The sequence below is a fragment of the Venustampulla echinocandica genome (assembly GCF_003357145.1).
Source record: "Venustampulla echinocandica strain BP 5553 chromosome Unknown scaffold_8, whole genome shotgun sequence".
NCBI lineage: Eukaryota > Fungi > Ascomycota > Leotiomycetes > Helotiales > Pleuroascaceae > Venustampulla > Venustampulla echinocandica.
The window spans coordinates 107,091-131,911 of NW_022474213.1; the positions used below are offsets into that span (position 1 = coordinate 107,091).

General features: G+C 45.2%; 6 protein-coding genes across 6 annotated transcripts; 3 read left to right on the top strand and 3 right to left on the bottom strand.

Annotated features, from left to right (window-relative positions):
- Window positions 1-14: 14 nt before the first annotated feature.
- Window positions 15-479, bottom strand: BP5553_08409 (uncharacterized protein; the record flags this gene model as incomplete). The annotated part of the gene is made up of 1 exon (XM_032017032.1): window positions 15-479. One exon carries the CDS (start codon window positions 477-479, stop codon window positions 15-17), a length of 465 nt encoding a protein of 154 aa, XP_031866463.1.
- A 944-nt stretch (window positions 480-1,423) lies between these two features.
- Window positions 1,424-6,134, top strand: BP5553_08410 (Uncharacterized protein; the record flags this gene model as incomplete). Its single annotated transcript, XM_032017033.1, has 11 exons — window positions 1,424-1,446; window positions 1,798-1,909; window positions 1,962-2,015; window positions 2,071-2,255; window positions 2,307-2,430; window positions 2,481-2,699; window positions 2,956-3,417; window positions 3,524-4,204; window positions 4,258-4,379; window positions 4,455-5,344; window positions 5,392-6,134. 11 exons carry the CDS (start codon window positions 1,424-1,426, stop codon window positions 6,132-6,134), a joined length of 3,615 nt encoding a protein of 1,204 aa, XP_031866464.1.
- A 1,399-nt stretch (window positions 6,135-7,533) lies between these two features.
- BP5553_08411 (uncharacterized protein) lies at window positions 7,534-8,614 on the bottom strand (the record flags this gene model as incomplete). The annotated part of the gene is made up of 2 exons (XM_032017034.1): window positions 7,534-8,350; window positions 8,403-8,614. The coding sequence occupies 2 exons, from the start codon at window positions 8,612-8,614 to the stop codon at window positions 7,534-7,536; spliced, it is 1,029 nt and encodes a 342-aa protein (XP_031866465.1).
- Window positions 8,615-11,721: 3,107 nt separating this feature from the next.
- BP5553_08412 (Phosphoketolase) lies at window positions 11,722-14,184 on the top strand (the record flags this gene model as incomplete). Its single annotated transcript, XM_032017035.1, has 1 exon — window positions 11,722-14,184. The coding sequence occupies one exon, from the start codon at window positions 11,722-11,724 to the stop codon at window positions 14,182-14,184; it is 2,463 nt and encodes an 820-aa protein (XP_031866466.1).
- A 748-nt stretch (window positions 14,185-14,932) lies between these two features.
- Window positions 14,933-16,150, bottom strand: BP5553_08413 (Uncharacterized protein; the record flags this gene model as incomplete). The annotated part of the gene is made up of 4 exons (XM_032017036.1): window positions 14,933-14,985; window positions 15,067-15,628; window positions 15,683-15,934; window positions 15,992-16,150. The coding sequence occupies 4 exons, from the start codon at window positions 16,148-16,150 to the stop codon at window positions 14,933-14,935; spliced, it is 1,026 nt and encodes a 341-aa protein (XP_031866467.1).
- Window positions 16,151-20,099: 3,949 nt separating this feature from the next.
- Window positions 20,100-20,645, top strand: BP5553_08414 (uncharacterized protein; the record flags this gene model as incomplete). Its single annotated transcript, XM_032017037.1, has 2 exons — window positions 20,100-20,229; window positions 20,440-20,645. 2 exons carry the CDS (start codon window positions 20,100-20,102, stop codon window positions 20,643-20,645), a joined length of 336 nt encoding a protein of 111 aa, XP_031866468.1.
- Window positions 20,646-24,821: the final 4,176 nt, after the last annotated feature.

Sequence of the window (24,821 nt, forward strand, 5' to 3'; positions counted from 1 at the left end):
TTTATAAACGCCAATTAATTTGTCATGCCCCTTAACGCCATAGCACCCAAAATAGCAACCTCTAACTCTTTCCTCTCATCTCCTTCCTTTTCACCCGCCACTCCTAAATCACCATTCACAGCCCTCTTCTTCCCACCGGCATTACCTCCAGAATTCAACTTATAAATCTTCTTCACCCGTGCCACGTCCGTCATCCCACTTAGTGCTTCATCGGAAAGTGGAATTGCTTCTCCCTCGATCGAGGTGTCGAGGTGGGCTTGGATTTCTGAAGCAGTTAGAGGCGAGGAAGGGGTGCTGACTTTTATGACGATGAGGGACGTAGTTGCTGGTGCTATTCCAAAGCGGCGGAAGGATTCTGCAATCTGGTTGAGTAGAAAATGTGAATCAATAGTAAATGAGTAATGGAAAACGTCAATTAAAGGGGCCCTAAGAGAAAAGGGGGCTGAAGCGAGACTAGGGGCAACGAGCAGCACGTACATTGTTATTTGCACTGAGCGAGAAGACAATTTCTGAATGCACATTCCTCGTCTTTAATCTATTATATAGCAAGTCGTTGACAGCCCGATACACGGCTGCTAATATGTGGACTTTTGAAAGGATCTGTTGGTTGCCAACTCAGTTAGGTGATATTTTCTCCGCATCACGTGAGGTGAAGACTTTGCAATTTGGAGGGAGGAGGAGTGGGGACAGGGGCACGTACAACGCTGGCGTCAACAAGAGCGTACTCAAAGCTTGTGTTCCCCGCAAGCAGCTGTTGGTGTAAAAACGAAGCGTTCTTGACGTTGCGGTAGAGAGCTATGTGGACGCCGTGGCTGGGAGGTAGGTGCTCAAGCTGCAGTGACTCGAGGGGCGACATGGTGGGCGGTGGGAACAAGGGGATATTGTCTGAATGAGACCCCGTTTGTGAGTTGAGATCTTAGATCCCTACAATAGTCTAGAGCTTGGGAGGCCCCTTGAGAGATTGTCTCTGGAGTGGCTGGGTCGAGTAACGCGCAGCCAGGTGCGGCTCAATCTCACTACGGCGTCAAGGAGGAATGTCTTGTGTAACTGTGATACGAAGCACCACGCACAAGAGCTGCCAATAGGATAGTGAGCAGTATCAAGCTTGTCCGTTACGGATAAGGTAATTGTGTGTAGTAATTGTATATTGCTAGCCTCGTCACAGTGGCAGTTGGGCTCGGCTTCGGTTGCTGGGCGCTAGAGTCGATTTGCTCCACTGCAGGTCGTCGGAGCTACGTTCATGCTTGCTCAAGAAACACACCCCGCAGCCTCCACCGTCAATCACAAAAACTCGATGACCGGCAACCTCACCGGCTTGTTGATGCTATCGAATAACAGCGGGCGGGTGCCCAACAAGAGTGGGCTATAGTGCTCGACAAGTGCTCTGCCCCCACTACTCGGGGCTCCTCGAGTCACGGCAACTATGAACTTTCGGGCCGGTGATATGTGAGACCTTTTGTAACTTGTTGATCCAGCGCCTGGACTCTGGACTACTCTGGACTCTGGAGCCCACCGGCCGATCTAGAAATAGATGTGCTATACGGATGCAACGCAATAGTGTCAAAAGCCACGGGCTGAATTATCGACAGGGCTTGAATGGTCGCCCAGAATTGAGCAAGTCTTTGGACCAGCGCTGAGCGAGACTGGACAGCGGAAGGCATGAAAGACACCGTTATCTCGCCACACTTCCCTCAATGCAACCTGGAAAGGGAGCCACGGGCCCCGGGGGCTCACCGGGCTCACCTACGCATTGATAAACGGCGACTTTCGAACTAGGGAAGCTTAATTGTTCTTCAGGGGCCCAAACGCCGGCCCAGAGACCTGGCTTAGGTCTGCCGGTCGGGTTCCCCGGATCTCAGGCCGCTGGGACGGTGAAAACCGGTCAGTGGGTTTGGACTACCGAACAGAGGTAAGTATATCCCTCAATCCAATCTCTCTGCGCTCGCTGGTACTATGTATAGGCCCCCACTATGGGATCCGTTTCAACTATGATCTCTTACGGTTTATGGGGCATGGTGCGTAGGATCGTGCCGTGTTCTTGCCAGTGTCAGATTACTAGCCTCAGAGTAGTACTTCAAGTACGGGCTCTTAGGGTTAGGACCTATCAGAGCTGTGCCAGATGCTGCCACACTGCTGGTAGGCTCTTGGATCGTTAGTCATGCCTTCCCCCAAAGCCAATCATGGAGAATGTTTCGATATTCGAGTACGGGCAAGCCGTGCTTCAGTGTTAAGAAAGGGGATGATTGCGATAAGAAGTACGTACATCACAGGCATTTCTCTCAGTTCCACCCCAAGGTGTTAGTTAGATTTTGCCCCAGCGCTAGCAACGTCCCAAGGATATGCATCCCTGAGGTGGACAAGGAAGACGATCCAGGAAATTTTTATGACGCCTGGCCTGGGGCAACAGCCTCTGCATGCCGCCGGGGACCTGTGAGATTTGGGTGGGGTATCTGGGCTAAGACCGACCGCCAATGTTGCAGATCCTCTTCGACGACAAGAGCCAGACGGTGTTGGGATTCAATAATAATGCCCAGGGTGGTGCTTTGCAAGATCTCGTTTGCTTGCCACTGGAGCTACGGAGTAGAGCTAGAGCTGAAAGTCTCCTGCGTGTTCCTGTTGACCGCCCACCTTCCATGCCCTTCCCCATGTCCCAGTTGCCCAAGAGATCCAAGAAGGGCTCAAGACTCGAGAGTGCTCACGTAGATGCCGATGGCTGATAACCCCAGCTTCCCGATGGATGGGTTTCCCCCAAGCCTAGTTCACTAAGCTCTCTTAGCTGTGTTGCCATATCCTAACTTCTAAGTGCAGCAGAGGGTTCGAAGTAAAGAGAATTCCGCAGCCGACAATCCTCTGTAATAATCCGTTGCCTCGAGAAAGTACGACCACGCCTTGTCCTTGTTCGTGTCCCAGTGCCGGGATTGCTCTCTAAATCCCGACGTGGCTTAGTGCGGTTAGGATCCAAAGATGTGGTCGAACTCCAGCTTCCGAGACGATTCCTCCTCGTCGCATTCGCAGTCGCAGTCGCAATTGTTTCCCTCAGACCAGGAGCAGGTCAGACGACCAGACCTTGAATTCGATCCATACTCCACGGCGCCCGGTGTTGTATTTGGACATAGCTCGCAGTCGCAGTTGCAGGGCCGGGTTGGAGGAGGGCTTGGATACCAGAGTGCGCCGGCATCTGCCATTATCAAGACGGAATCCCCCGTCGACCAGGACGGCGGGTCATCATATGCGACTATAACGGCCATACCACCAGTGATGCCCGGAAAGAGAACTGCGTCTGGCGAACCAACTGGCAATGGCAATGCTACACCGGTGAAGCAGCCTCGGGCAGAGCGTCCCGAGGAGTTTTCCAGCGTTGTCAAGAAGAAGCTGCAGTCCTCAACGCGAACTGGCCAGGCCTGTGATCGATGCAAGGTGGGTGTGCTTGTGTAGACTCGAGCCTCTTTACTGCTGTCTCAGCACGTGGAATCCAATCCACGCACTGTGATTCTAATGCTAATACATTGATTTCAACGAATAGGTACGGAAAATACGATGCGATGGGCTCCCAGGAGGATGTTCTCCATGCCTGCAGAACAATAGCGAATGTCGAACCACCGATCGCATCACTGGTAGGGCAACGTCGCGAGGTTATGTCGAGGGCATCGAACAGCAAAATCGCGACTTGCAGCAGCGGGTCCGCGAATTGGAACAGCAATTGACGAATAGATATCATGATACGGGACCTGGATTTGGATACTCTCAAGCAGCGAGCACCCAAGCTCCGGCTTGGGGCTCAGCAGCTTCGACCTTCACTGCGCAACCTGCAAGTTCCTTGGCTAAAAGCCTGTCAGAGACGGACTTACTTCGGCCACTGCCAGCTTTCCGTGCTGGGTTTCCAGGCGATAATTACTTGGGCGTTTCGGAAGGTCTCTCGAATTTGAGCTCTATCAAGGGGACATCGCTCTCGATTTTAGGCATGGAGATTGATATTGCAGACTTCGAATCCCCGGATATGGACGAACCAGACCCTTCCATTTTCCATCCCCAGTTATACAACAAGTCATACCAAGCGCTTTTGCAATCCGCACTGAATATCAACCCTAGACTGGACAAGGTGGAATTGCCAGCGAAAGACCAGGCCATCACCTACGCGGAGTGGTTTTTCCGTCTAATCAATCCGTATTTACCAATGCTTCATAAACCTTCCTTCATGGCCATAGTAAGCTAACGTCTTCCGTCGACCTATGCATGACATCCAACTAATAGTTCTAGTTAAATCGTTTCTATGGCGATCCGACCTTCCGACCCAAACCATCAGAGATTGTGATCGTTCATATGGTCTTGGCCATTATGATGTTTCAATACGCTGTCCGTAATCATGAGGATCCAGCCCAGTACGCCAGCTTGAACCACCAGTCCAATATGCATTATCATTATTCCTTGGGCATGTTTTATCAATTAACCTGCAGTCACACCGTCCAAGACGTCCAAGCGTTGACTCTGATCTGCTCACATCTACGCAACTTTCCAAAACCTGGAGCTAGTTGGATCTTAACTCAGACTACAATGTCACTCGCTGTCGAGATTGGTCTACATCGATCAGCAACAAGCTGGGTCTCCAATGTTGCCCAGAACGCTCTCGACATTGATATGCGGAAGCGAACCTTTTGGTCGTTACTCGTGATACATGTTGGGCTCAGCGGGAAACTTGGTCGCCCGCTAGCACTCAGGATGGAAGATATCGATGTGGAAATGCCCGAAGATGTTGATGATGAGCTACTATCGGAGAATGGGTTAGACACATCCAGGCCAGGGAAATGTCTTCATAAAATCGGACTTCAAGCCATTCGCTTGATCCCGCTCTTTGTGGAGATGTATAGTACAATTTATGCCATTCGCCGCCAGCCTGAGAAGTATATATCAACGGTCAATTTGCTCGAAGCGAAGCTACGTGCTTGGAAAGACTCGTTTCCACCCGAACTCGTCAGAGGAGAGTCAGGCCAGGATGAACAGGAAGGGCGAGTGTTTGCTCTCTATGCGCAGGCATGGGCGTATGAATTCCGCTTGCTGCTACGACACCCTTCTATCTCGATGACGGATGATGCCCAGTTCAATGCTGAAAGCATGAGGATATGCGTCGAATCATCTCGTGGGCTGCTCGGTGTTGTGCGGCAGCTGCAGAAACTCAAAAGTCTCGATACTACTTGGGGCAACTGTGCTGTCTACGTGATGGCGATAACCACGGTGCTTTTCGCCCAGTGGCCCAAGAGGACCCAAATATCGCCAGCGGATTTGTTGGCGTTAAGGGAAGAGATGGACATGTGGCTGGATATCATGGGCGATATAGGCGCGTTATTGGGTAAGCTGGCCCCATAAACTGGAGATGCATGTAGCTAACACCACCAGGCTCGAGAACGCGTCTTCGAGAAGCTGTCCGGGTAGTAACTGATGGAACCCTCAGTCTGCTAAGCCGGGGCGCTCGAACCAAAGGCGGACTGAAGCAAATTGGCGCACCCGATAATTCCAACTCTCCAACTGACCAATCTGTGTTAAACCCTAATAACGCATACTCCAAACCGCTGCCTTACAATTTCGGCAAGAATCCCGCAACAAGTAGAGAGGCTACTGCCACGACAAATTACGCCCCGACTGAAAACCCACTTACCCATCAACAAACACGTTATCCCACAGCAACACAATACTCAACATACCCCGAAACAGTGCCACCCCCATCAAGTCTATACGCACCACATGACAATCACTCTTTCCCGCCGTTCGCCGCCTCGGCCGACGAAGCCCCTCTCCTGGCAGCTTTCGCCCAACAAGCGCCCCAAATCCCACCTGAAACGTGGCAAAAGCGCGACCCTCACACTCCCTATTCCGGTTCACAAGCCTGGCAGCAATGGGCGAACACCATGGCGGGCTCTCTTGAACCCCAAGATTGTTATTCAGCAAGTGCGTTGATGCAGCTTGGGGGGAATACCCAGGGAGATGCGCCGCCATCGAGTTCTGCGCTGCGATCTGATATAAACACGAATGCCCCAAGTGTGATTGACCATGGGCAATTAGGTGGCCATATTCCTGGAGATATGAGTTCGCATTGGCCTCTAAATATATTTGATGTTGGGCATGCGGGGCCAAGTTCATAATCTTTCTTGTTATCGTTTTAATGGCAGGTGTTTTTGCGGTGGGTGACTGTCTACACATAGACGCAGCGGCACTAGATAGGTGCGTTGGTTTGTAAATCTTGGCCGGAGCAGAGCTCCCAGCGTTGGCGCTATGTAACATTTGGCGTTGGTATTTATTAGTGTCTGGGTCTTAGACCGGAGGACATTAGGAAGCGCTTTATAATCATTTCTGTGGCATTTGCCTGTACATATAGACCCTCATAGTTGATACTATAAACATGGTATAACGTGTTATTTTGCGATAGGGTATAATAATAAGATACCAATAAAACTTGTCACATACATTCAACAAGCTTTTGTGAACTACGGCTAGCAATTAACATAAACTATTAAAGGCTCAAGCAGAAAGTGTTCAAATTGTTTTTCATTCAAAACTGAAATAACAGTATGGTGTGAGGATTCACCGCGAAGCTGAGTTCATTCATTTAATTTCTCCAAATCCCTGTTTATCTCCTGTTGTCTATTGTTCTATTTACTTACCCCCTATTTATGCTTACGTAGCAACGGTGCGACGTGCAACAAAGCCAGAGGCTACATGAAAGTTAAGTTGTAATTCACTCTTTTGGATATTAATGTTGCGTGCATGTGGATAGTAGGCAGTAACTTCATCGTTCAAGAAACCCTACCCCTCCCCCTTTTTTTTAAGCGAAAATAGTGTGTGGTTGCGACACTTACTTGAAATATTAGCTATATAGTTTAAGTTTTACCATTGAGGTAGTACTGTTGTTTGTGAATTGCTAGAAATGTGCGTGTAATGTCTTTGTTTCAGTAGAAGTGTGCCCACTTCTAACTTAAACTGACCATCGTCGTGGATTGTTCTTCCTTAAGATAAATCGTCTACGGAGGTACCCCCTATTTAATTATCTTCGTCTGATTTTGTTTACTTACTCTTAAGCGGTTGCCTACCAACAGTGCGATATGCAACAAAATCAAGGACTAGCAGGAAGTCCACTTGTAATTCACTTTCGTTGAATTGCGTGTCGGTGAATGAGGGAATTAAGATTGTAGTGGAGGATGTCATCTGTTTTGAAGCGGAAGTGGTGTCGGTACTGGGTCTTTGGGACTTCGACGGATTTCTTACTGCAAACTGAAGCGGTGAAGGATGCTGAGGCAAGATTATTTGTAGTAGGTATTGAGAATTCTAATACAGCTATCTATTGTATGCTTGTTCAAATTAATCATATTTCACATCCCATCATATCCATTATACATGGGCAAGACATTATCCCGTCTGAAGCTGAGCTCCAACTAGTGAAAATATGATGCGACCATGAACATTATACCCAGACACCAAACCACCCGATTGAGCTCATAATATCATAATAATACCAACGCCATGCCCCAAATCGATCCATGAGTCTCAGAAGAGGGCCGCTGCCATTGCGAGACATGTCAATCCTAATAAAATACTACTAAACCCTGTTGATGGCGCTGAGCTATTTGGGTTGGTTGGCCCGGCAGTGACAGTAACGGTCGGGCCGGGTGATGAGCCAGGTAAGGTGTTGGTGATCCCTCCAACAGCTACACCAGTGGGAGCAGCAGTCCCAGTAAGTGGAGTCGTCGTCGTCGTCTCATCACTGCCGCTAGGAGTCGGCACTGGTGTTGAAGCAGCGGCGCGAACATCTCCAGCATCGGAACAGAAACTTTTGAGAGCTGCGAAGACGGAATAATCCTCGGGATCTGCGGTTTTTGCGTAGCTGGCGCAAGCCTGGACCCCACTGTCGAAGCTGTTTGGTGCCCATGAGTTACCGTTGTAACAAAGACAGGCGGCTTGGCTGTTGGTTGGGAGGGTTGTAAAGCCTCTGGTGGCAGCGAGGCAGGAGCTTAGCAACACGCTCGCCGTGACGCAGCCTATATTAGCATCGAGCCCTGTGGTAGTGGCCGCTGCTGTTGGCTTTGGGGTTATTACTGGGGTTGGCACCGGTTTTGTCGTTGTTGGAGCCGCAGCTTGGGGTGATGATGGGGTTGTTACAACGGCTCCATTGCCTTTGACATTTCCCACATCGGAACAGAACCCTTGAAGTGCCGAAATGGCCGAATAGTCTTCAGGAGCTGCTGTTCTGGCGTAGCTCGCACATGTGCTAACGTAGCCGTCAAAAACACTCGGGCGCCACACGGCACTGCTATAACATAGGCAAGGTGCCTGTCGGGTCGGGTTCATCGTGAGGAAACCGGGGCTAACGGATAACAATGAGCAAAATAGCTTGTGCGCGACATGATCGCACCTACCTAACAGAAGAGCAAAAACTGATGAATTCCAAGGCAGTGGAACAAGCAGCCGGGGCAGCACGAGGGACAAGCCCTGATCCGCCGTGGAGCAAGAGAGCAGCAGCATCTTCGATTCCTCCTGGTACTGGTGCGCGAGGGAGAACGAGATCCTCGAAGCCGGCCCTCACACCGCGGGCGTGGAAAAGTGCGAGAACTGGTAAAATAGCCAACATGGTGCGCAATGTCACGACGAAGGCCTAGCAAACTGGGGTAGATGGTAAGATATAGAAAGGACGACGATCGGCGGTGAAGCAACAATATAAGAAAACTGCCTTGTCCCACCTCACAGCAAGGGGAAGAAGCATGGAAAGCCCCATCGTGAGCTATCGCAAGCTATTGCAAGCTATTGCATGAGCTTGTCAAGAAAAGGTGCATTGTGGCACCTGTCCGACGCCAAGTATTGACGGTAGCCAGAACAAAGGGAGCGCCGGCTCAAGCCTGTGCGTTGCTATGCGTCTAGATTTTCAGCTTCTCAGCCTCGCCGTCCACTCTCTTAGATCTTGGCCACTCAAGATCTCGAGTGGCCGGAAACATGTCGAGATATACCCAATTAGCGAAACACGTGGCGCTCTGGAAAATATTGGGGGTGCCTTGCGGCTCTTAATCCCAGAAACGTGCCAATTCCCAACTGGTTGGAGCGTGGAGAGGTGCAGTTTTGTTTTCTTATCCAAAGCCCGTGATCAAAGCCGCGTCACAATACATTGCAAACCAGGAATAACTCAGCCACGCTTGGTGCCGAGGCGCAAATATCCCACATCGATACGCGGAGGAAAACGGACAAAGGTAGCGAGTCGGTCGAGATTGAGAGGGCGAAAGACACACTTCGTACAGTTGGCTTCGATTTCGACTTCCTTTGTTAAACTATTAAAATTTTGTTAAGCCACGCTGCCAAGGAGCACCAGATCACTTCTGGGTAGTTGCTTCTCTTTCATCAGGTTATTGCCTGACATTCTTAGCCGCCGCTTTGTTGGCTGACTATCTTAGGACATATATATATTGCATAAGGCCCTCTCCCACGTCTGTTTATTTCCTCTTTCCTATCAACGCGCTTCCTTCAATTTGCAAACACACTTTATACTCTAATTTCTACTGTTAACTAGAACTTATCGCAATTTATTCTATCAAGTATGGATTACGAGCCCCAAGCTTCCCAAGCTCCTACCAATGTCCAAAGCACACAGGACAATGAGAGCCAAGCTGATTGTTGCTCTTGGCATGTCTGGGATATGATCTGTAGCGGGTTTTTTTGTGGCGAAAGCCCGTTGAATTGCTTGTATCTTTGCGGGCGAGAGGGTCACTGCTGCTGTCAGAGCCAGGACGATACATTGTAAAGATATTTACATCACAACGAGGCATCAATCCCTAGATGTTCTATTATTATAACTTATATATCATATCACAATATCATTCTTGTCCTTTGACAAATAAAACACAAGTACTTGCCCGAATACTTATTTCTCTTATTATATTCTTAACCCTAAGTATACGAGGTGTAATACTTCGTTTTCGTCCGGGACTATTTCGACGAGCTTTGGGGGTACCTAAAAACCGACCTTCGAGCGTATAGCTCGGACAGAACGGGTAGTACACCTAGTAGCTTTAGCTATCTCGGTGTCTTTTGACTTACTAGGGATTCTAATTTATGAATTATATCGTGCTATCGTGCTATAACTTCGTAGATCGGTGCTATAGTAGAGGCTATTTGCCTTTGAGTAAGGTATTCCGCGCAGGTACTATAGTCAGACTGACTATAGACACGATGTAGAGGGTTAATATTTTGAGCTCAAAGAACATGAATGGTCATCATCGAACTTCAAAGAATATGATGGAAGCAAGGTCAGTATCGAGTAGATACCTCAGACTTGAACGCAATGACAAGAAACGCCTAACCTAAATTATCCTAGTGCGCCTAGTGCGGACTGAAACCTTGGCTCAATAAAACTTTTAAGAGTTTACAAAGAGGAAGGGGAAACCGAACGCGACTGTACTACGTAGTGTATAACGTGTTACTTACTATGTTCGGAATCCAGAGGGGAGCTGGAGACAGGTACGAGTACTACTGAAGAGAAGTGGTGTTAGGATTCCAAGCTCTCACCGCTTGGCTAAGTCGTGGGACCCGGCCCGGCCCTCTCCGTCGCCCAGAGTCCCAGCCACCAGCTTCATTCCCCGCAAAGGCAGATCAATTCCGAACTCTCGAAATAGAGACACCAAAGCAGTACTGAATTTTCCATTAATCAAGGGTATCTTCATATGCGCTTGCAAACAGACCGATCTTCGCAACTCTTCAAGCATCGCACTACCCAGGCTACGTACGGAGTACTCCGCAGTATTGATGGCGCCGTTGCGGTCGTAATCCGTAGCGGCCCCGGACACCAAAGGGTAGATGCATAGACCAGCTTCTGCCCGCCTTGCATTTTCCAGTGGGCAAAGAAAAGCTGCAATCGCGGTCTTTTTGCGACAACCTCCGAAAAGGCTTTTGAGTTTATCCCACGAATTCCTTGATTGGTAAATGTTGCTTTGAAGCTAAGTCATGGGTGGGCAGTTGCCCTCTTAACCATGTAGTTTGCGTCGCCAAATAACGAGTTTTCGTGCACCAGATGTTGAACAAAGGGTAATAATAACAATAGTAATAATGACCATCAATTAAATCTACCAGATATGGAGGCCACAAAAGGATTCAGGCCGGCTGCAAACCCGTAAGAAGATCGGGGTCGTTTGCGACTTGAGCGGTGATCAGACCACTTCGGCGCGACGCAGAATTTCGAAGGTATTCTACGGTCGCGGCGCTGCGCAATACGAAGATCTTTGCGCTAGAGTCTAGATGCCCGTTATCAGCCCACTCAAGTGTCTGCTCGATACTCGTACTGATTCAGAGATCAGGCCATTCGGATTTCGCTGCTCGCTGTTTGCAGTCTTCGCCACTGGATGGTCATTAACCGGGCCTGATGACGTCGCGACCCCTCGCGAACACCCCTCGCTACCTTGTATAATGGGGATTTAAAAGGTGACATATCTGCCACTTGAATCAATTCTGCAGAGCAAGACGAACATCTCCAGCAACCGTACTTGCTACTCTATTACTGATACGACAAGTCCTGATCTCTCTATTGTTCCTTGGGACGAATCTACAATACGGAGGCACCGTTGAGTTCATTCAGCCCTACCCCGCCAACACGATAAGATAAGACGCGATAAGCCCCCAAGGAAGTAACCAAAACTCTCGAGCTCCCTCACTCACCCTTCACTTCGACATCATCACCTACCAAATATACGAATCATCATGAAGACGGTACCAATTTCACAAGATGCCGAGCCTGAAAGCATCTCGGCTTATGGCCCTGCACGCTCAACCGTAACCACCACCCCTCTCAACGCCGAAGACATTCGCAAGATGGAGGCATACTTCCGAGCCAGCGTGTATCTCTGTCTAGGGATGCTTTACCTCCGCGGCAACCCTCTCCTCAAAGAGCCACTGGTGAAAGAAAACCTCAAGGCGCGATTGCTGGGCCATTGGGGCTCAGATTCAGGCCAGGTCTTTACATGGATGCATTTCAATAGGGTCATCAAGAAATACGATTTGGATGCCCTCTACGTCTCCGGTCCCGGCCATGGAGCTCCCGCGGTCCTCTCCCAGGCATATCTCGAGGGCACATATAGCGAGGTTTACCCAGATAAGTCGGAGGACGAGGAGGGCATGCAAAGGTTCTTCAAGCAGTTTTCATTCCCCGGTGGTATTGGCAGCCACGCAACTCCAGAGACCCCGGGCAGTATCCATGAGGGCGGAGAACTAGGCTACTCCATCTCCCACGCCTTTGGCAGTGTCTTTGACAATCCGAACCTGATCACCTTGACTGTCGTGGGCGATGGCGAGGCTGAAACGGGCCCTCTTGCTACTAGCTGGCACAGCAACAAATTCCTTAACCCAATAACCGATGGTGCTGTCCTCCCTGTTCTGCATCTCAACGGATATAAAATCAACAACCCAACTATTCTTGCGCGTATCAGCCACAGAGAGCTCGAAGCCCTCTTTTTCGGCTATGGATACCAGCCATACTTTGTCGAGGGCAGCGACATGAAAACCATGCACCAAGCAATGGCAGCCACCGTCGAACACTGCGTTTTAGAGATCCGAAAATTCCAGAAGCAAGCTCGCGACTCGAAGAAGGCATTCCGACCGCGATGGCCTATGATTGTCCTTCGCAGCCCCAAGGGATGGAGCGCTCCAAGGGATGTTGACGGCAAGTTTCTCGAGGGTTTCTGGCGTGCCCATCAAATCCCAATTACCGATGTTGCTTCCAACCCAGATCATCTGAAACTATTGGAAACCTGGATGCGCAGCTACAAGCCCGAAGAAGTTTTTGACAAGACCGGCAAGCTCATCCCCGAATTGAGGGCACTCACGCCAACTGGAAATGCTCGTATGAGTGCGAATCCTGTTGGCAATGGCGGTCTACTCCGTAAACCCCTCCATATGCCAGACTTCCGCGACTACAGTCTTCCTGATATTAAAGCCGGTTACTCCTTTTTGGGTAGCATGGTAAACATGTCCAAGTTTCTCCGAGATGTGGTAGCTAAGAACATGACAAACTTCCGCATTTTTGGTCCCGACGAGACTGAGTCGAACAAACTTGGCGAGGTCTACAAGGCGGGCAAGAAAGTCTGGCTGGGCGAATATTTCGACGAAGATTCCGACGGCGGAAATCTAGCAACAGAAGGCCGAGTCATGGAAATGCTCAGCGAGCATACTTGTGAGGGTTGGTTGGAAGGTTACATTCTCTCAGGCCGTCACGGTCTCCTGAACAGCTACGAGCCATTCATCCACGTCATCGATTCGATGGTCAACCAACATTGCAAGTGGATCGAGAAGTGTGCAGAAGTCGAATGGCGTGCGAAGGTCGCATCACTCAACATCCTTCTCACGGCTACCGTCTGGCGACAAGATCACAACGGTTTCACACATCAAGATCCTGGATTCCTTGACGTAGTCGCGAACAAGAGCCCTGAAGTCGTCCGTATCTACCTCCCACCTGACGGAAACTGCCTTCTCTCAGTAACAGATCATTGCCTGCGAAGCGTCAACTATGTCAACGTCATCGTCGCAGACAAGCAAGATCATCTCCAATATCTCAATATGGAGGAAGCCATCGAGCACTGCACCAAGGGCGCCGGAATCTGGGACTGGGCAAGCAATGACCAAGGCTGCGAGCCCGACGTCGTAATGGCATCCTGTGGTGATGTTCCTACGCATGAAGCCCTCGCTGCCACAGCCCTCCTGAGAGAATTTCTCCCGCAGCTGAAAATTAGATTCGTAAACGTCGTTGACCTCTTCAAACTGATCAACCATGGGGATCATCCACACGGGCTCTCCGACCGGGAATGGATATCCACATTCACAAACGACAAGCCCATCATATTCAACTTCCACTCCTACCCCTGGCTCATCCACAGACTCACCTACAAGCGTCCCGGACAAACCAATCTCCACGTACGTGGATACAATGAGAAGGGTAACATTGACACGCCGCTTGAACTGGCAATCCGCAACAAGACAGATCGATATAGTCTCGCTATCGACGCTATTGATCGTATCCCCAGCCTGCATAACACCGCGAGTGCGGCGAGGGAGCGGTTGCTCAATTTACAGATCAAGGCCAAGACGCAAGCATTTGACAATGGGATTGATCCAGACTATATTACGATGTGGAGATGGCCATATGATAGGGTTAAGCCTGATGGCCAGTAAAGATTTGTTGAGGCTCAGTTCTCCTGCCATGACGCCTCATGATTATGATCGGGAAAAGTTACCCAAGTGCGTGACCCGAATGTTTCAACCGGTCTGAGCACTGGTTTTAAATGATAATTAGTGCTAGTATTACATATGATTTCCGTCCAAAGTTGCCTATGGATAGAGGCGGGCTTTCTACTCGTTAGATTAGCTAGAAACAAATAAATTCGGTTTCCCTATTCCAATCTCCATTTTACATCCCCTAACCTTAACTACTATATCATCAAGTTGTAGTCGGAATAGAGATGACCGAATATTGTGACACTAATGACTCTCCTCTCGTCGGCGTTCTGATGGCCTGCTGCCTCCGTTTGCTTTACCGCAGTATATAGCCCACCAAACACGTCCTCCCAGTTACTTTATTATTGGTTATTTAAGACTAAATTAAGTCATAAAGGAGAAAGTGTTTTGTGAGCCGAGTTGGGTCATGGAATGGGACTTATTGAATTGATTGCATCTTCCAAAAGGGGAGCAGTAGTGAGTATATATAAACAATTTCATTGCCTAAAAAAGGGTATTGCGAATAACGAAAAGTAATAGAGTCCATGCATGCATAGCTAAATTGCAATCATTGATAGCCTGAGAACCCTTATACAGCCGGAGTCAAGAATCACATGTAACAGTACAACCACGTCTCAATAACTAGAGTCTAGACATATGGCCTTCGACAGTAGATGTCAGCTTGCTTTTTTGCTGTGCGACAGATCTAAGAGGATGGGCCGTATTGGACCTTGTGTCCGCCAGGAAGTTCTGTGAGCCCTAAGATATTGAAGATATAAGGTTAGTAAATGCCTCTTGAATGGTTAAATACGAGAATAGACTCTGATATTGGTAACTTACATCCGTCTATGTCTTCCCCAACTACCGCCTTTTGCACACACTTGTTCATATTTGCAGTCGTTTGCGTCTTAGCACCAGCGCAGTTAACAACGCAAGGAGTATCTAAGATCTTCTGAAGAGCGTCACCCTTCCAACCAAATACGTAATCAGCGTGGTTGGCATAACCAGTCGCATCACCGAACGACCAGACAAACGGCTGTCTTCCATCATCAGGCCAGTCAGCCTTGTTATTGAACTTCGATGTATCCCAGACAACCTCAAATAGTACCTGAGACATGCGTACGGGATGAGTGGAGGGGCAGGGACCACCGCTCTCGAAGGTTCCAGATGCAGGATAGGCCATGTGCGCCATGTGGTCGGGGCTATCGAGGTTCTTGCCATCCCAACAGGTTGGGAAGCGGGCGTTAACCATAATACCGGCCTTGCAGGGCTTATTAGGGAAATCAAGAGTCTCTGGGGCGCGAGTGCCTTGGTTCTCCATGCAGGTGTAGGTTAGTTGACGGAACTGGGCGACTTCTGCTTTAGTACGGGCATAAACATCTCCAACAAACATGCGGAAACCCTATTATCTATATTAATATATGTAATGAAAATACGCGACTCTGCTTTTACTTACAGGTTTGAAGGCCGTAACCTTGGACTTTTGTGCTGTGTCATACAGGGCATCCTGCATGTAGTAGACGGTAATACCACCAACACCACCGCCAATCTGGGAGGTCTGAGGAACGCGCTTGAAGGTGCCGTTCTTTGCTTGGAAGTAAAGGACAGCAGTCCAATAGTTCGAGAAGTCCTCGCTAAACGAGCAGGTTGTACAGGTTGATTCTCCGGGCATATCCTTCTTAGGATCCATCGTAGCATTGAATGAGTTCTATTAAAATTAGCTAAAGGTTTATATAATAATACAAAAGAAGGATTTATTACGCACCCCGCCAACGATTTGATGCACATGGGCAGCTGGAATCATCCCCGGGTTAACCAAGGGGTCCAGTCTTTGAACTACTAGTTGGGAGCATTGGAATCGAATTAGCGCACCGCTAAGGGGAGCGAGCGCTAGAATGAAGAGTGCAGGCGTAGGCCACTGCATCTTGCCTTGCTGAGTAGTACTTTTGTTTGATTTTGAAAATAGTGACTACTGCAAACACGAGGGACTGATAGGGGCAGAAGGCAATCCGGAAGGGACGATATGCGCTACCTTTTAATCAGTTTGGTTAGAAATAACTGGGACAGTCGATAGAACCGCTGCCAGACCGGGTGCTCCAAAGCTGAAGTGCCGATGGTTAAAGGGTGGCAATTCATATTATGGCCCCTAGCCACCCCCCTATAGGGAAGCACCTAGGGCAAGTTAAATGCCGGGGCGGTCCTATTATTGACGGTGAGGAGGAGATGGCAGTCAATATAATATCGAGCGTCATCTATTAGCCAAGCAGCTGATAAAAAGTGAAAGGTTGTTGTGGACCGGCAGCGAAAGGCGTGGCGGGCAGGATATTTCATCCGGAGATAGATGACTTGTACAGTACTACCCCGGGAGGAATCTTGTATTTACGGAAGTAGGGAACAGAGATGGGTGCATCCACCAGAAGTTCTGTCCCTTTTGCTTATCCTAGGCTGACGAATGTGCAAACTTGCTGGTCAATTCATCCCATCAAGGCCTTTGTACTTCTCGCCAGACCCCGCCCACTATACTTATCGAATCAAAGCCACCATATAAATGCAGGATGTCCCTGTTCGGTAGGGAATGGTAGGCTGGTAGCTTATACGTAAAGGTACGTTTTACCTAAATCGTCACTCTATTTTCGTTTTGTGATGGAAATTTTACCGTAACTGCCGCGATCTTTACATCGCGCTTGTCCTTCTCCTTCTTATCTTAATCTCTCCGCATATGAAATGGACCGTCCTTCTAGAGCTTTTCGGCGGACTACGAGGCCAAGGTCCTAAGTACACGCAGCAATATCCCTCTTTATTCGCAGCCAAGCGATTAGTATGAATATATACGTCGGGGTAATCCCTTCCATATTTTAATAGTCCCCAGTTATTGGCATCGTATACTTAACTTAACCCCAAGTTAATACGTCAAGTGGGAAGGATTTTCGATAGTAAATGCTAAAAGCGCTCCAAAGTTAAACTCAAGTTCGGTAATTGAAATCTCGGTAGTTATGGAACAAAATAACGACGCGGGACCAAATTAAGCTTTTTAGGCAAAGCCCAAGTGCTAGGTATCAGAGAGATAAGTGCATATCATGGGACATAGTAACTTGAATTAATGCTACCCCGGATAAAGCATTTATTTATCCAAAGTAGGGATGCAATTAATCGACGATCTATGCTATCGGGATCTAATGGGATAGAATCGCGTATCTGGCAGACTGGCATGGCACTTGTCCACATTTAAATAAACCCTCCAGATGACCGCTTCCGTTCTTCAATTATATAAGCTGCCTTGGAGTTATCCGCACTCATCGCACGCTCAAGATCGTATTCAAATACAAAATCTCATACCATGCGCCTCTTACTCGGCCTTTTCGCTATCTGCGTCCCTGCCGTACTGGCGGACGGACCTTGCGATGTTGAGAGCGATTCATGTAGAGCAGTTATCAACGGGAGTGCCTGCTTTAATGAGTTTATGTCGGGCGGAAACACGAATTCGATGTTGAACTGTCTGGCTGGTACTGAGGGGACTGCAACACCCAAAGAAAAGGTGCGAGAAAATATATAATGTGACACGAACCAAGCTAAAAATAATTTATTATAGATGTGCGCATGTACTGGCTGCCTTGGTCCTGCAATGACGAACTTCCTCACTAAGAATAAAGTTTGCTCTTAATCAAGTGTGGCCTCGCTGCATCGGGGTGGAATGAGCAGCCGGTTGCGCAATTCAAACCTTAGGCGGGGATATATTGCAACGGTGCGATGGTTGGACAATTCAAGGCTGTCAGTCATTGTCGTTATGCAGGTTGAAACGAAAGTCCGGTGGCAGCGACTCGGAGGGAGGCGGTCGTTCAACAGCGGTAGCTATAAGATATAACAGCTGGAGGATTGCATGTGTCCTTTTGTTGGTTTATTTAGCCCAGTTGGATAGCATTATTGAACGAATAAACCTTAGTACACGGGAATAGCTAAGGCTGGTGATAAGAATGCTAGATTCTAAAATTTATTAGTAAGAGCGAATAAGCATATCCTCAATAGACGACATGATTACAACAGTAATCTACGCCAAATTTTAACCTGCGGCCATTATAACGCAGTTAGTCAGTATCGCCGCTCTTCTTAGACTTCTACTTACCCTCGCTTTACAATATTTACCCTCCACTTAGGTTGATTGGTCATGCTTCTACAATCTCGTCTATTTACTATTTAACTCTGCTAAATATAACTTTCTACTACTATATTTAGAGGTCCCAAACTGTAACAATTCTTATAGCAACTTCCAGCTACTAGTAGTAACTATATAAGAGTTAAGTTACTATATTATAATATAATAAGAAAGATTATCTAAGTAACTATTATTTTAAAAGTTCAAAGTATTTATATAAAAAGGAAGATATTCAAGTTATAATCTCAGTACTGCGGTTTGCCCCCCTGGGTTTAGCGACTTTCCACTTCGGGCAAGGCGCGTGCACAAGCTTGTTACTACTTTCAATATATATAAAAGTTCGCTTTCTCTGTTACTCGATTATCTTTTTCTTCAATCTTTTCCTAACACTTTACAGCTCGGCTATCTTGACTTCGTCATATATTATCGAACCTCTCTACCGAGACTTACTCAGAACGCTTTGTCGCAGCTGAAAAACTTCGATAATACAGCTAGTTTGAAGCTAGAACTCTCGATCTACTACTCCGGATTCGATGTTTGTAATTGTCGCGACAGCGATTATTCTTCTAGATAGTATTACATTACCCGAAATACAAACATAAGTTCAGCTCACTACTCTCTCCTCGTTGTTACACTATTACAATCTCTACAGTAATACTTCTTCAGTAACTATAGTACTAGAAACTTACTTTTAGTATTCTTTTCATATAATATAACTTAGTTAATAGAAGAAATATTTCACGACAATATAACTAACTTCTACTTAGTTATATTATAATATTATATATCGAAAGAAAGATTTCGAAAAACTTCTTTATATTAGTAAAAATGACGATATATACTATATACTTTAATTTAAACTAATTTATAACAAAGATAAATCTTAGTAAATTCTTTTAAACTAATAGAAATAACAATATAAGAATATATATATACTTAGAACTTCTTTATATTTCTATTCATCTAGTTATATACTTATATAATATATATAGTTCTACTTTACTATAATATATAATTTAAGATTTAGAGAACTTAATAAACGAAAATGTCTTCTAATATCTATTTCTATATAGAGAAATATACTTTTTATAAAATAAATCTATAAATTAAATATTTTAAATTTTTCTTTGTAAGTTTATGAAATTCTTTATAACAGTTCTGTTATTCTTCCGACAGGGAATCCTAACAGAGGTGTTCTGTTTCGTTTATATAGCGAAGTAATGCAGTAATCTCTTCTAATGATCCGTAAATGATATCAGAGTGAGTGAATCACAGAAGGAGTCAAGTATAATCAAAGTAAACTGTTATAATTGATATTCAAGTTGAATACGAAGCTCTTATCTAGTAAAGAAATTATATTGCTTATATAGAACCTTCCTGCTCCTAGATCCAAGTAAACCCCTAGAATCTCTATGAATCCCTAATAATTCAGCAGATCGCTCAGCGGGACCCTGATCCGGCCGTCACGTGACCTCGTCACATACCTCTATAGTTCTCTGTAGTAGTAAGTCATACTTACCCGAACTTCAGACTATAAAGTTGGCGTTCGTAATACTATCCTCTATGTAGCCTAGCGTAGTCTTTTAGCTTTAAAAGTCATATCGAAAACATCGAACGTCAGGTATAGTCTTCTTCTTTCTTCATTATACTACCTAATCGTTCCAAAAAGATTAAAGAAAATCGCCAGAACCTCTACTCCCGGATTCTGCGAGACAGTATCAACATGCCTTCCTGCTCCCGTTGCCGAAAAGACTCTCGTCGTGTCTACGTCGTATCCGCAGAATCCGATCGCTGTTCGAACTACGTCCTAGCAGGTAGTTCGGCGAAGTACGACGTCTGGGGGCCTTCACAAGGTGAATAGCTGATGCTAGAACGAGAGGAGAAGAAGTTGGTAGACGAGTGGCGTGCGACCTAAGAGGCACAGCAGTTCCTTCTCGAAGAACAACAACGAATGTTTGAGTACTTGGCCGTGTCCCAGGCCAAGTTACTCTAGCTGGACAAGTAGCGAGAAACTTTCCGGAGCTGTGCTGCCGAAATACTTCGTCAAAGCTACGAGTCCCTAGATACCCTGGATAAAGCGGAAGAGAAAGAAAAGGAGGAAAAGGAAACGGAAGCTCGTCGTAAAGCGGAGTCGCAGCAGCTGGCTGCTACGACCGGCAGCCTAAGCAACGACTTTCTTTTCGACTTTGGTTTTCTGCCAGGCCCCGATAACCCTGTTTGGGAAACCCTTGGTTTTAGTAGAACTCCTCAAATATCCGGTAGCAGTTGAGATAAGTCCGGGGTTCTTATATATTTTCCGAATATAAGTAGTCCAACTATTTGATCAAATACTTGACTGTGCCCTTGACTTATCTACAGTCCAATATCTATTCGACTTCGTACTCGGCGTTTAAGTTAACTAGTTCTATTTCGGTTATTAGTATTAGCAGTACACCTAGTAGTACTAGTTCAAAGAGAGAAATATAGAAAACCGGAAAGATATTTATTAACTTTAGTAGAGTAAGCTCATAATTCAAACGTCCTTTGAACTTCTTAATTCTGAATAGTCCCAATTTCTTGTAGTCTAGTTTATCGCTTAGTCGTTTAGTTTTAATATTTTTTCTGAATAAGTAAACTCTGTCCCCCTCCTTCAGCGTTAGCTTCTGACTACGCTTTGAATTATAGTACAAAGCGCTTTTCTCTGTAATAAACTGAAGCTCGCTACTTAGTTCCTTATATAAGTCTTTGATTTCGTTTGTCTAGATTTATACTAACTAGTTATCGATATCTAATATCTGAGCTTCGTGATAAGTACTGACATCGTAACTGTAATTAGCAAAGAATAGCGATACTTTCGTTATATCTATAATTATACTATTGAATGTAAATGTAGTAAGTAAGAGTAATAATACTTAGTTGTTTTATTTATAATTGACGTAATAGCGTAAATATACCTCGATTGTCTGATTTATTCTTTCTGTTCTACTATTCGTCTATGTATGGAAAGTAGTCGATAGTTTTCTCTTAACTCCTAAATAGGCAGTTAAAGTAGTCTAAAACTTAGATGTGAAGAACTTATCTCGATCAGAGATGATCTCTTCTAATATCCTATATCTTGCTACAACTTCCTGTAAGAAAGCGAACGCAAGTTCTTCGGCTATACTAGATTCCAAATATAGAATAACGATTATATATTTCGTAAACTATTCAATAATAACTAGGATTAAGTCGTATACTACTCCTATTATTAAATCTTTGGAAAGCGGGAGTTTAATAATAAAGTCCTACTAGATTGACTTCTATAGTTGTTCCGGAATAGAAGTAGTTCCTATTTTTCCGTATAGTACATGTCGTATACTCTTATTACGAATATAAATGTCGCATTCTCCTACTACCTACTTGACCAAAGTATTAATCTTGTTAATGTAATAGTATTGTTTTATTCGCCAAAGAGTCTTACTGATTCCTTGATATCCATAAGCTAGTACTACATAGTATTTGAAGATGAATTCCTTTGCGAATACATCTGGGACTCGCAGCTTCCTATTAGTATAGTCTACGTGTTTCAAACCTTTCCCTTGGGCCTAGATGATCTCATCATCCTATAGTCCTTTAGTCCTGCTGAAAGCGGCGATCTCTTTCGTATTAGGAATGAGATTCCCGTCTTTATCTTCCCGAAAGATAGCTACTTTCTTGTAGACTTTGTCTCCTTCGTACCTAAACTACCTGCTCAGTACGTCGGCTCTGGGGTTGTCAATTCCCTTGATATATTTGATTCTCAAATCAAACTAAGAGAGTTCTTCTGTTTATCGTACTATTCGTCGATTATCTAGGACTTTAGTAGTTATAAAAGTTCTGAGATTCGCGTAGTCGGTATATATAGTAATTGGAAACTTTGTACTTTGGAAATATATCTTCTAGTACTTCAGAGCTTTGACTATAGCTATAAGTTCTTTCTTATAAATGTCGTAGTTCTACTCAGCTAGCGAGTATTTCTCGGAATAGTAAGTTATAAAGTATAGTTTTCTGTTCTCGTCTAGCTGAAAGTATATAACACTTATAGCTATATCTGAAGTATCAGTTTCGACTATACTCAGCCGATCCTCGTGAAAGTTTGATATAACAAGTTCTTCGGTATACTTGTTTTTTAGTTCCTGTATAGCTACTTTCTCTTTGTCTCCTATAATGAATAATATGTCCTTCTTTGTAAAACGTGTAAATAGCGCAGAGATACTTGAGTAATCTCTGATGAATTATCTTGAGAAGTTCCCGAATCCTAAGAATAATTGGATATCTTTAACGTTCTGAGATTCAGGCTAATCTCTGATTCGTTGGACTTTCCTTAGATTAATACTCATTTCTCTTAGTCAGATTATATATCCTAAAAACAAAATCTCTGTAACTCCGAATTCGCACTTTTCCAGTTTTAGTCTAGAATCAACTCTCGCAAGAACTTCTAGTACTAATCGGACATGTTTCTCATGTTCCTGGATATTCTCGGAATAGATTAAGATGTTGTCTAAATAACAGATAACAAACTTATCCAAGTATTCTCGTAGAATATTATCGTTCTAGCGCTGACATATTACTAGTATATTAGTTAACCCGAACAGTATAACTGTGTATTCGTATAGTCCTGAAAGTATAAGGAAAGCTGTTTTCTATTCGTGTCCTTCTTTGATCCTAATCAAGTTAAAAGCGTTCTACTAATCGATCTTCGTGAATATCTTTACTTTAGTCAGTCTGTCTTGCAGATACTAAGCGTTAAGTAATAGATATTAGTCTCTTATTGTAGCGTCGTTAAATCTACGAAAATCGCTACAAAGTCTCCTTTTCGGATCCCCTAGTTTACTAGCGATCAGTATATTCGATATTACTAGTAATTTAGATAGTCGGATCCATCCTTTCTTTAGTACTACTGTAATATACTCCTCTAACATCTTAGTAGTGTCGTAGCAATGTCGTCGTAATCTCTCAGAAAGCAGCTATTGCCCTTCTTTCAAATTGATTTCGTAGTCTTATAGTTGATATTCGAGTAAAGTATATATATCTTCCGGGTTCTCGAACAATTTCTCAAATTCTTTATATTATACAGGGATCTTCTTACTATTCTTACTAGTATCCCGTGGAGGACTCTCAGCTAAACGTCTTAACGTATTAGAAGAAGTAACACTAACTTCTTTCCAGCTTTCTAGTTATTATAAACTCTTATAATAACATCGACTAAATATAATAGTCTCCGTAACCCAGTCGATCTCAGAGTTGTATTCTCGGATCCAAAGTATTCCTAAAATAGCTTAGTATCTTCCGATTAGTACGATATAAAACTATATATCTGTTATATATCCGTCTTTCGTTGTCAGTTTTGAAAGGACAGTTCCTTAGCTAATCACTCTGTTGTTGTAATCTATTTACGATCTATCTACTACTATTAATTCGTAAAGTAATATTCTTGTAATTGGAATATTGAGTCTAGCAACAGTCGCAGGAGAAATATAGTTACTATTAGCTCCAGAGTTAATCATTACTCTGAACTTCTTTCCCCTAAACGTTACTTCAACGTTCATGTATCCCCAGTTCCCAGCTACATTCAGCTCAAGAGGGTTCCTTATTAGTTTATATACTTCGGTATTCCTGAACTAGTCGTTCTATATTCAGTAGTTATTCTCCTACACGAATAGTCGATAAAGGGTATTGAGCCTAAATATACTAGTTGTATATTAGTAGAGTTTCTGTTAAATATACTAGTAACGTCTTTCTAGTACGAATACCGCTCTCCTCTAAATTCTCTTATAGAGTCTAGTTGTTAGAACTTCCCAAATATCTCCAAGTTCTAGGAAATCTGCCAAGTCGGATAGTTCGTCCTTTAAGTCAATACTCTCGATAATAACTCTCTCTGTCCCGGTTTCCTTAAAAGCGACTTTCTCTACGTTAACATAAATGACTAAGTATATATAATACTTTACTAGTTTATCGCCTATAGTTACTCCTGAGAATATGAAAACTTCACTGCCGTTTTCCTTTCCCTATATATTACTATATTCAGTAATCTCTAACAGCGACTACTCTTCCCTTTCTTGTAGTATTATCCTCATTTCCGCATTCACGTCAAATATCGTCTACCTGCTAAATTCCTCGGGTTCTTCCTGAGAGTCGGGTAAAGTCAAATCCTCTAAACTAGTAACTTCTACTCGTAGTACTAAGTCTTCTATTATCTAGTATAGTAGGGAGTTACTAGCTTACTGAGCTTCTATAGTTCCAAGCTAGCTGTGAATGCTTATAGACTCAAAGTCTTCTTCAGTTAGATCCTTTCGTCCGGTTACATTCACTTGTCGGTAGCTAGTAACGTTAATGTTACGAACGCCAACCTTATGGCCTGAGGCTCGGGTAATGTGCTGCATTACCACAGAGAACCATGGAGGCATGTGACGAGGTCACGTGACGGCAGAAAATCATGTGATGAGAT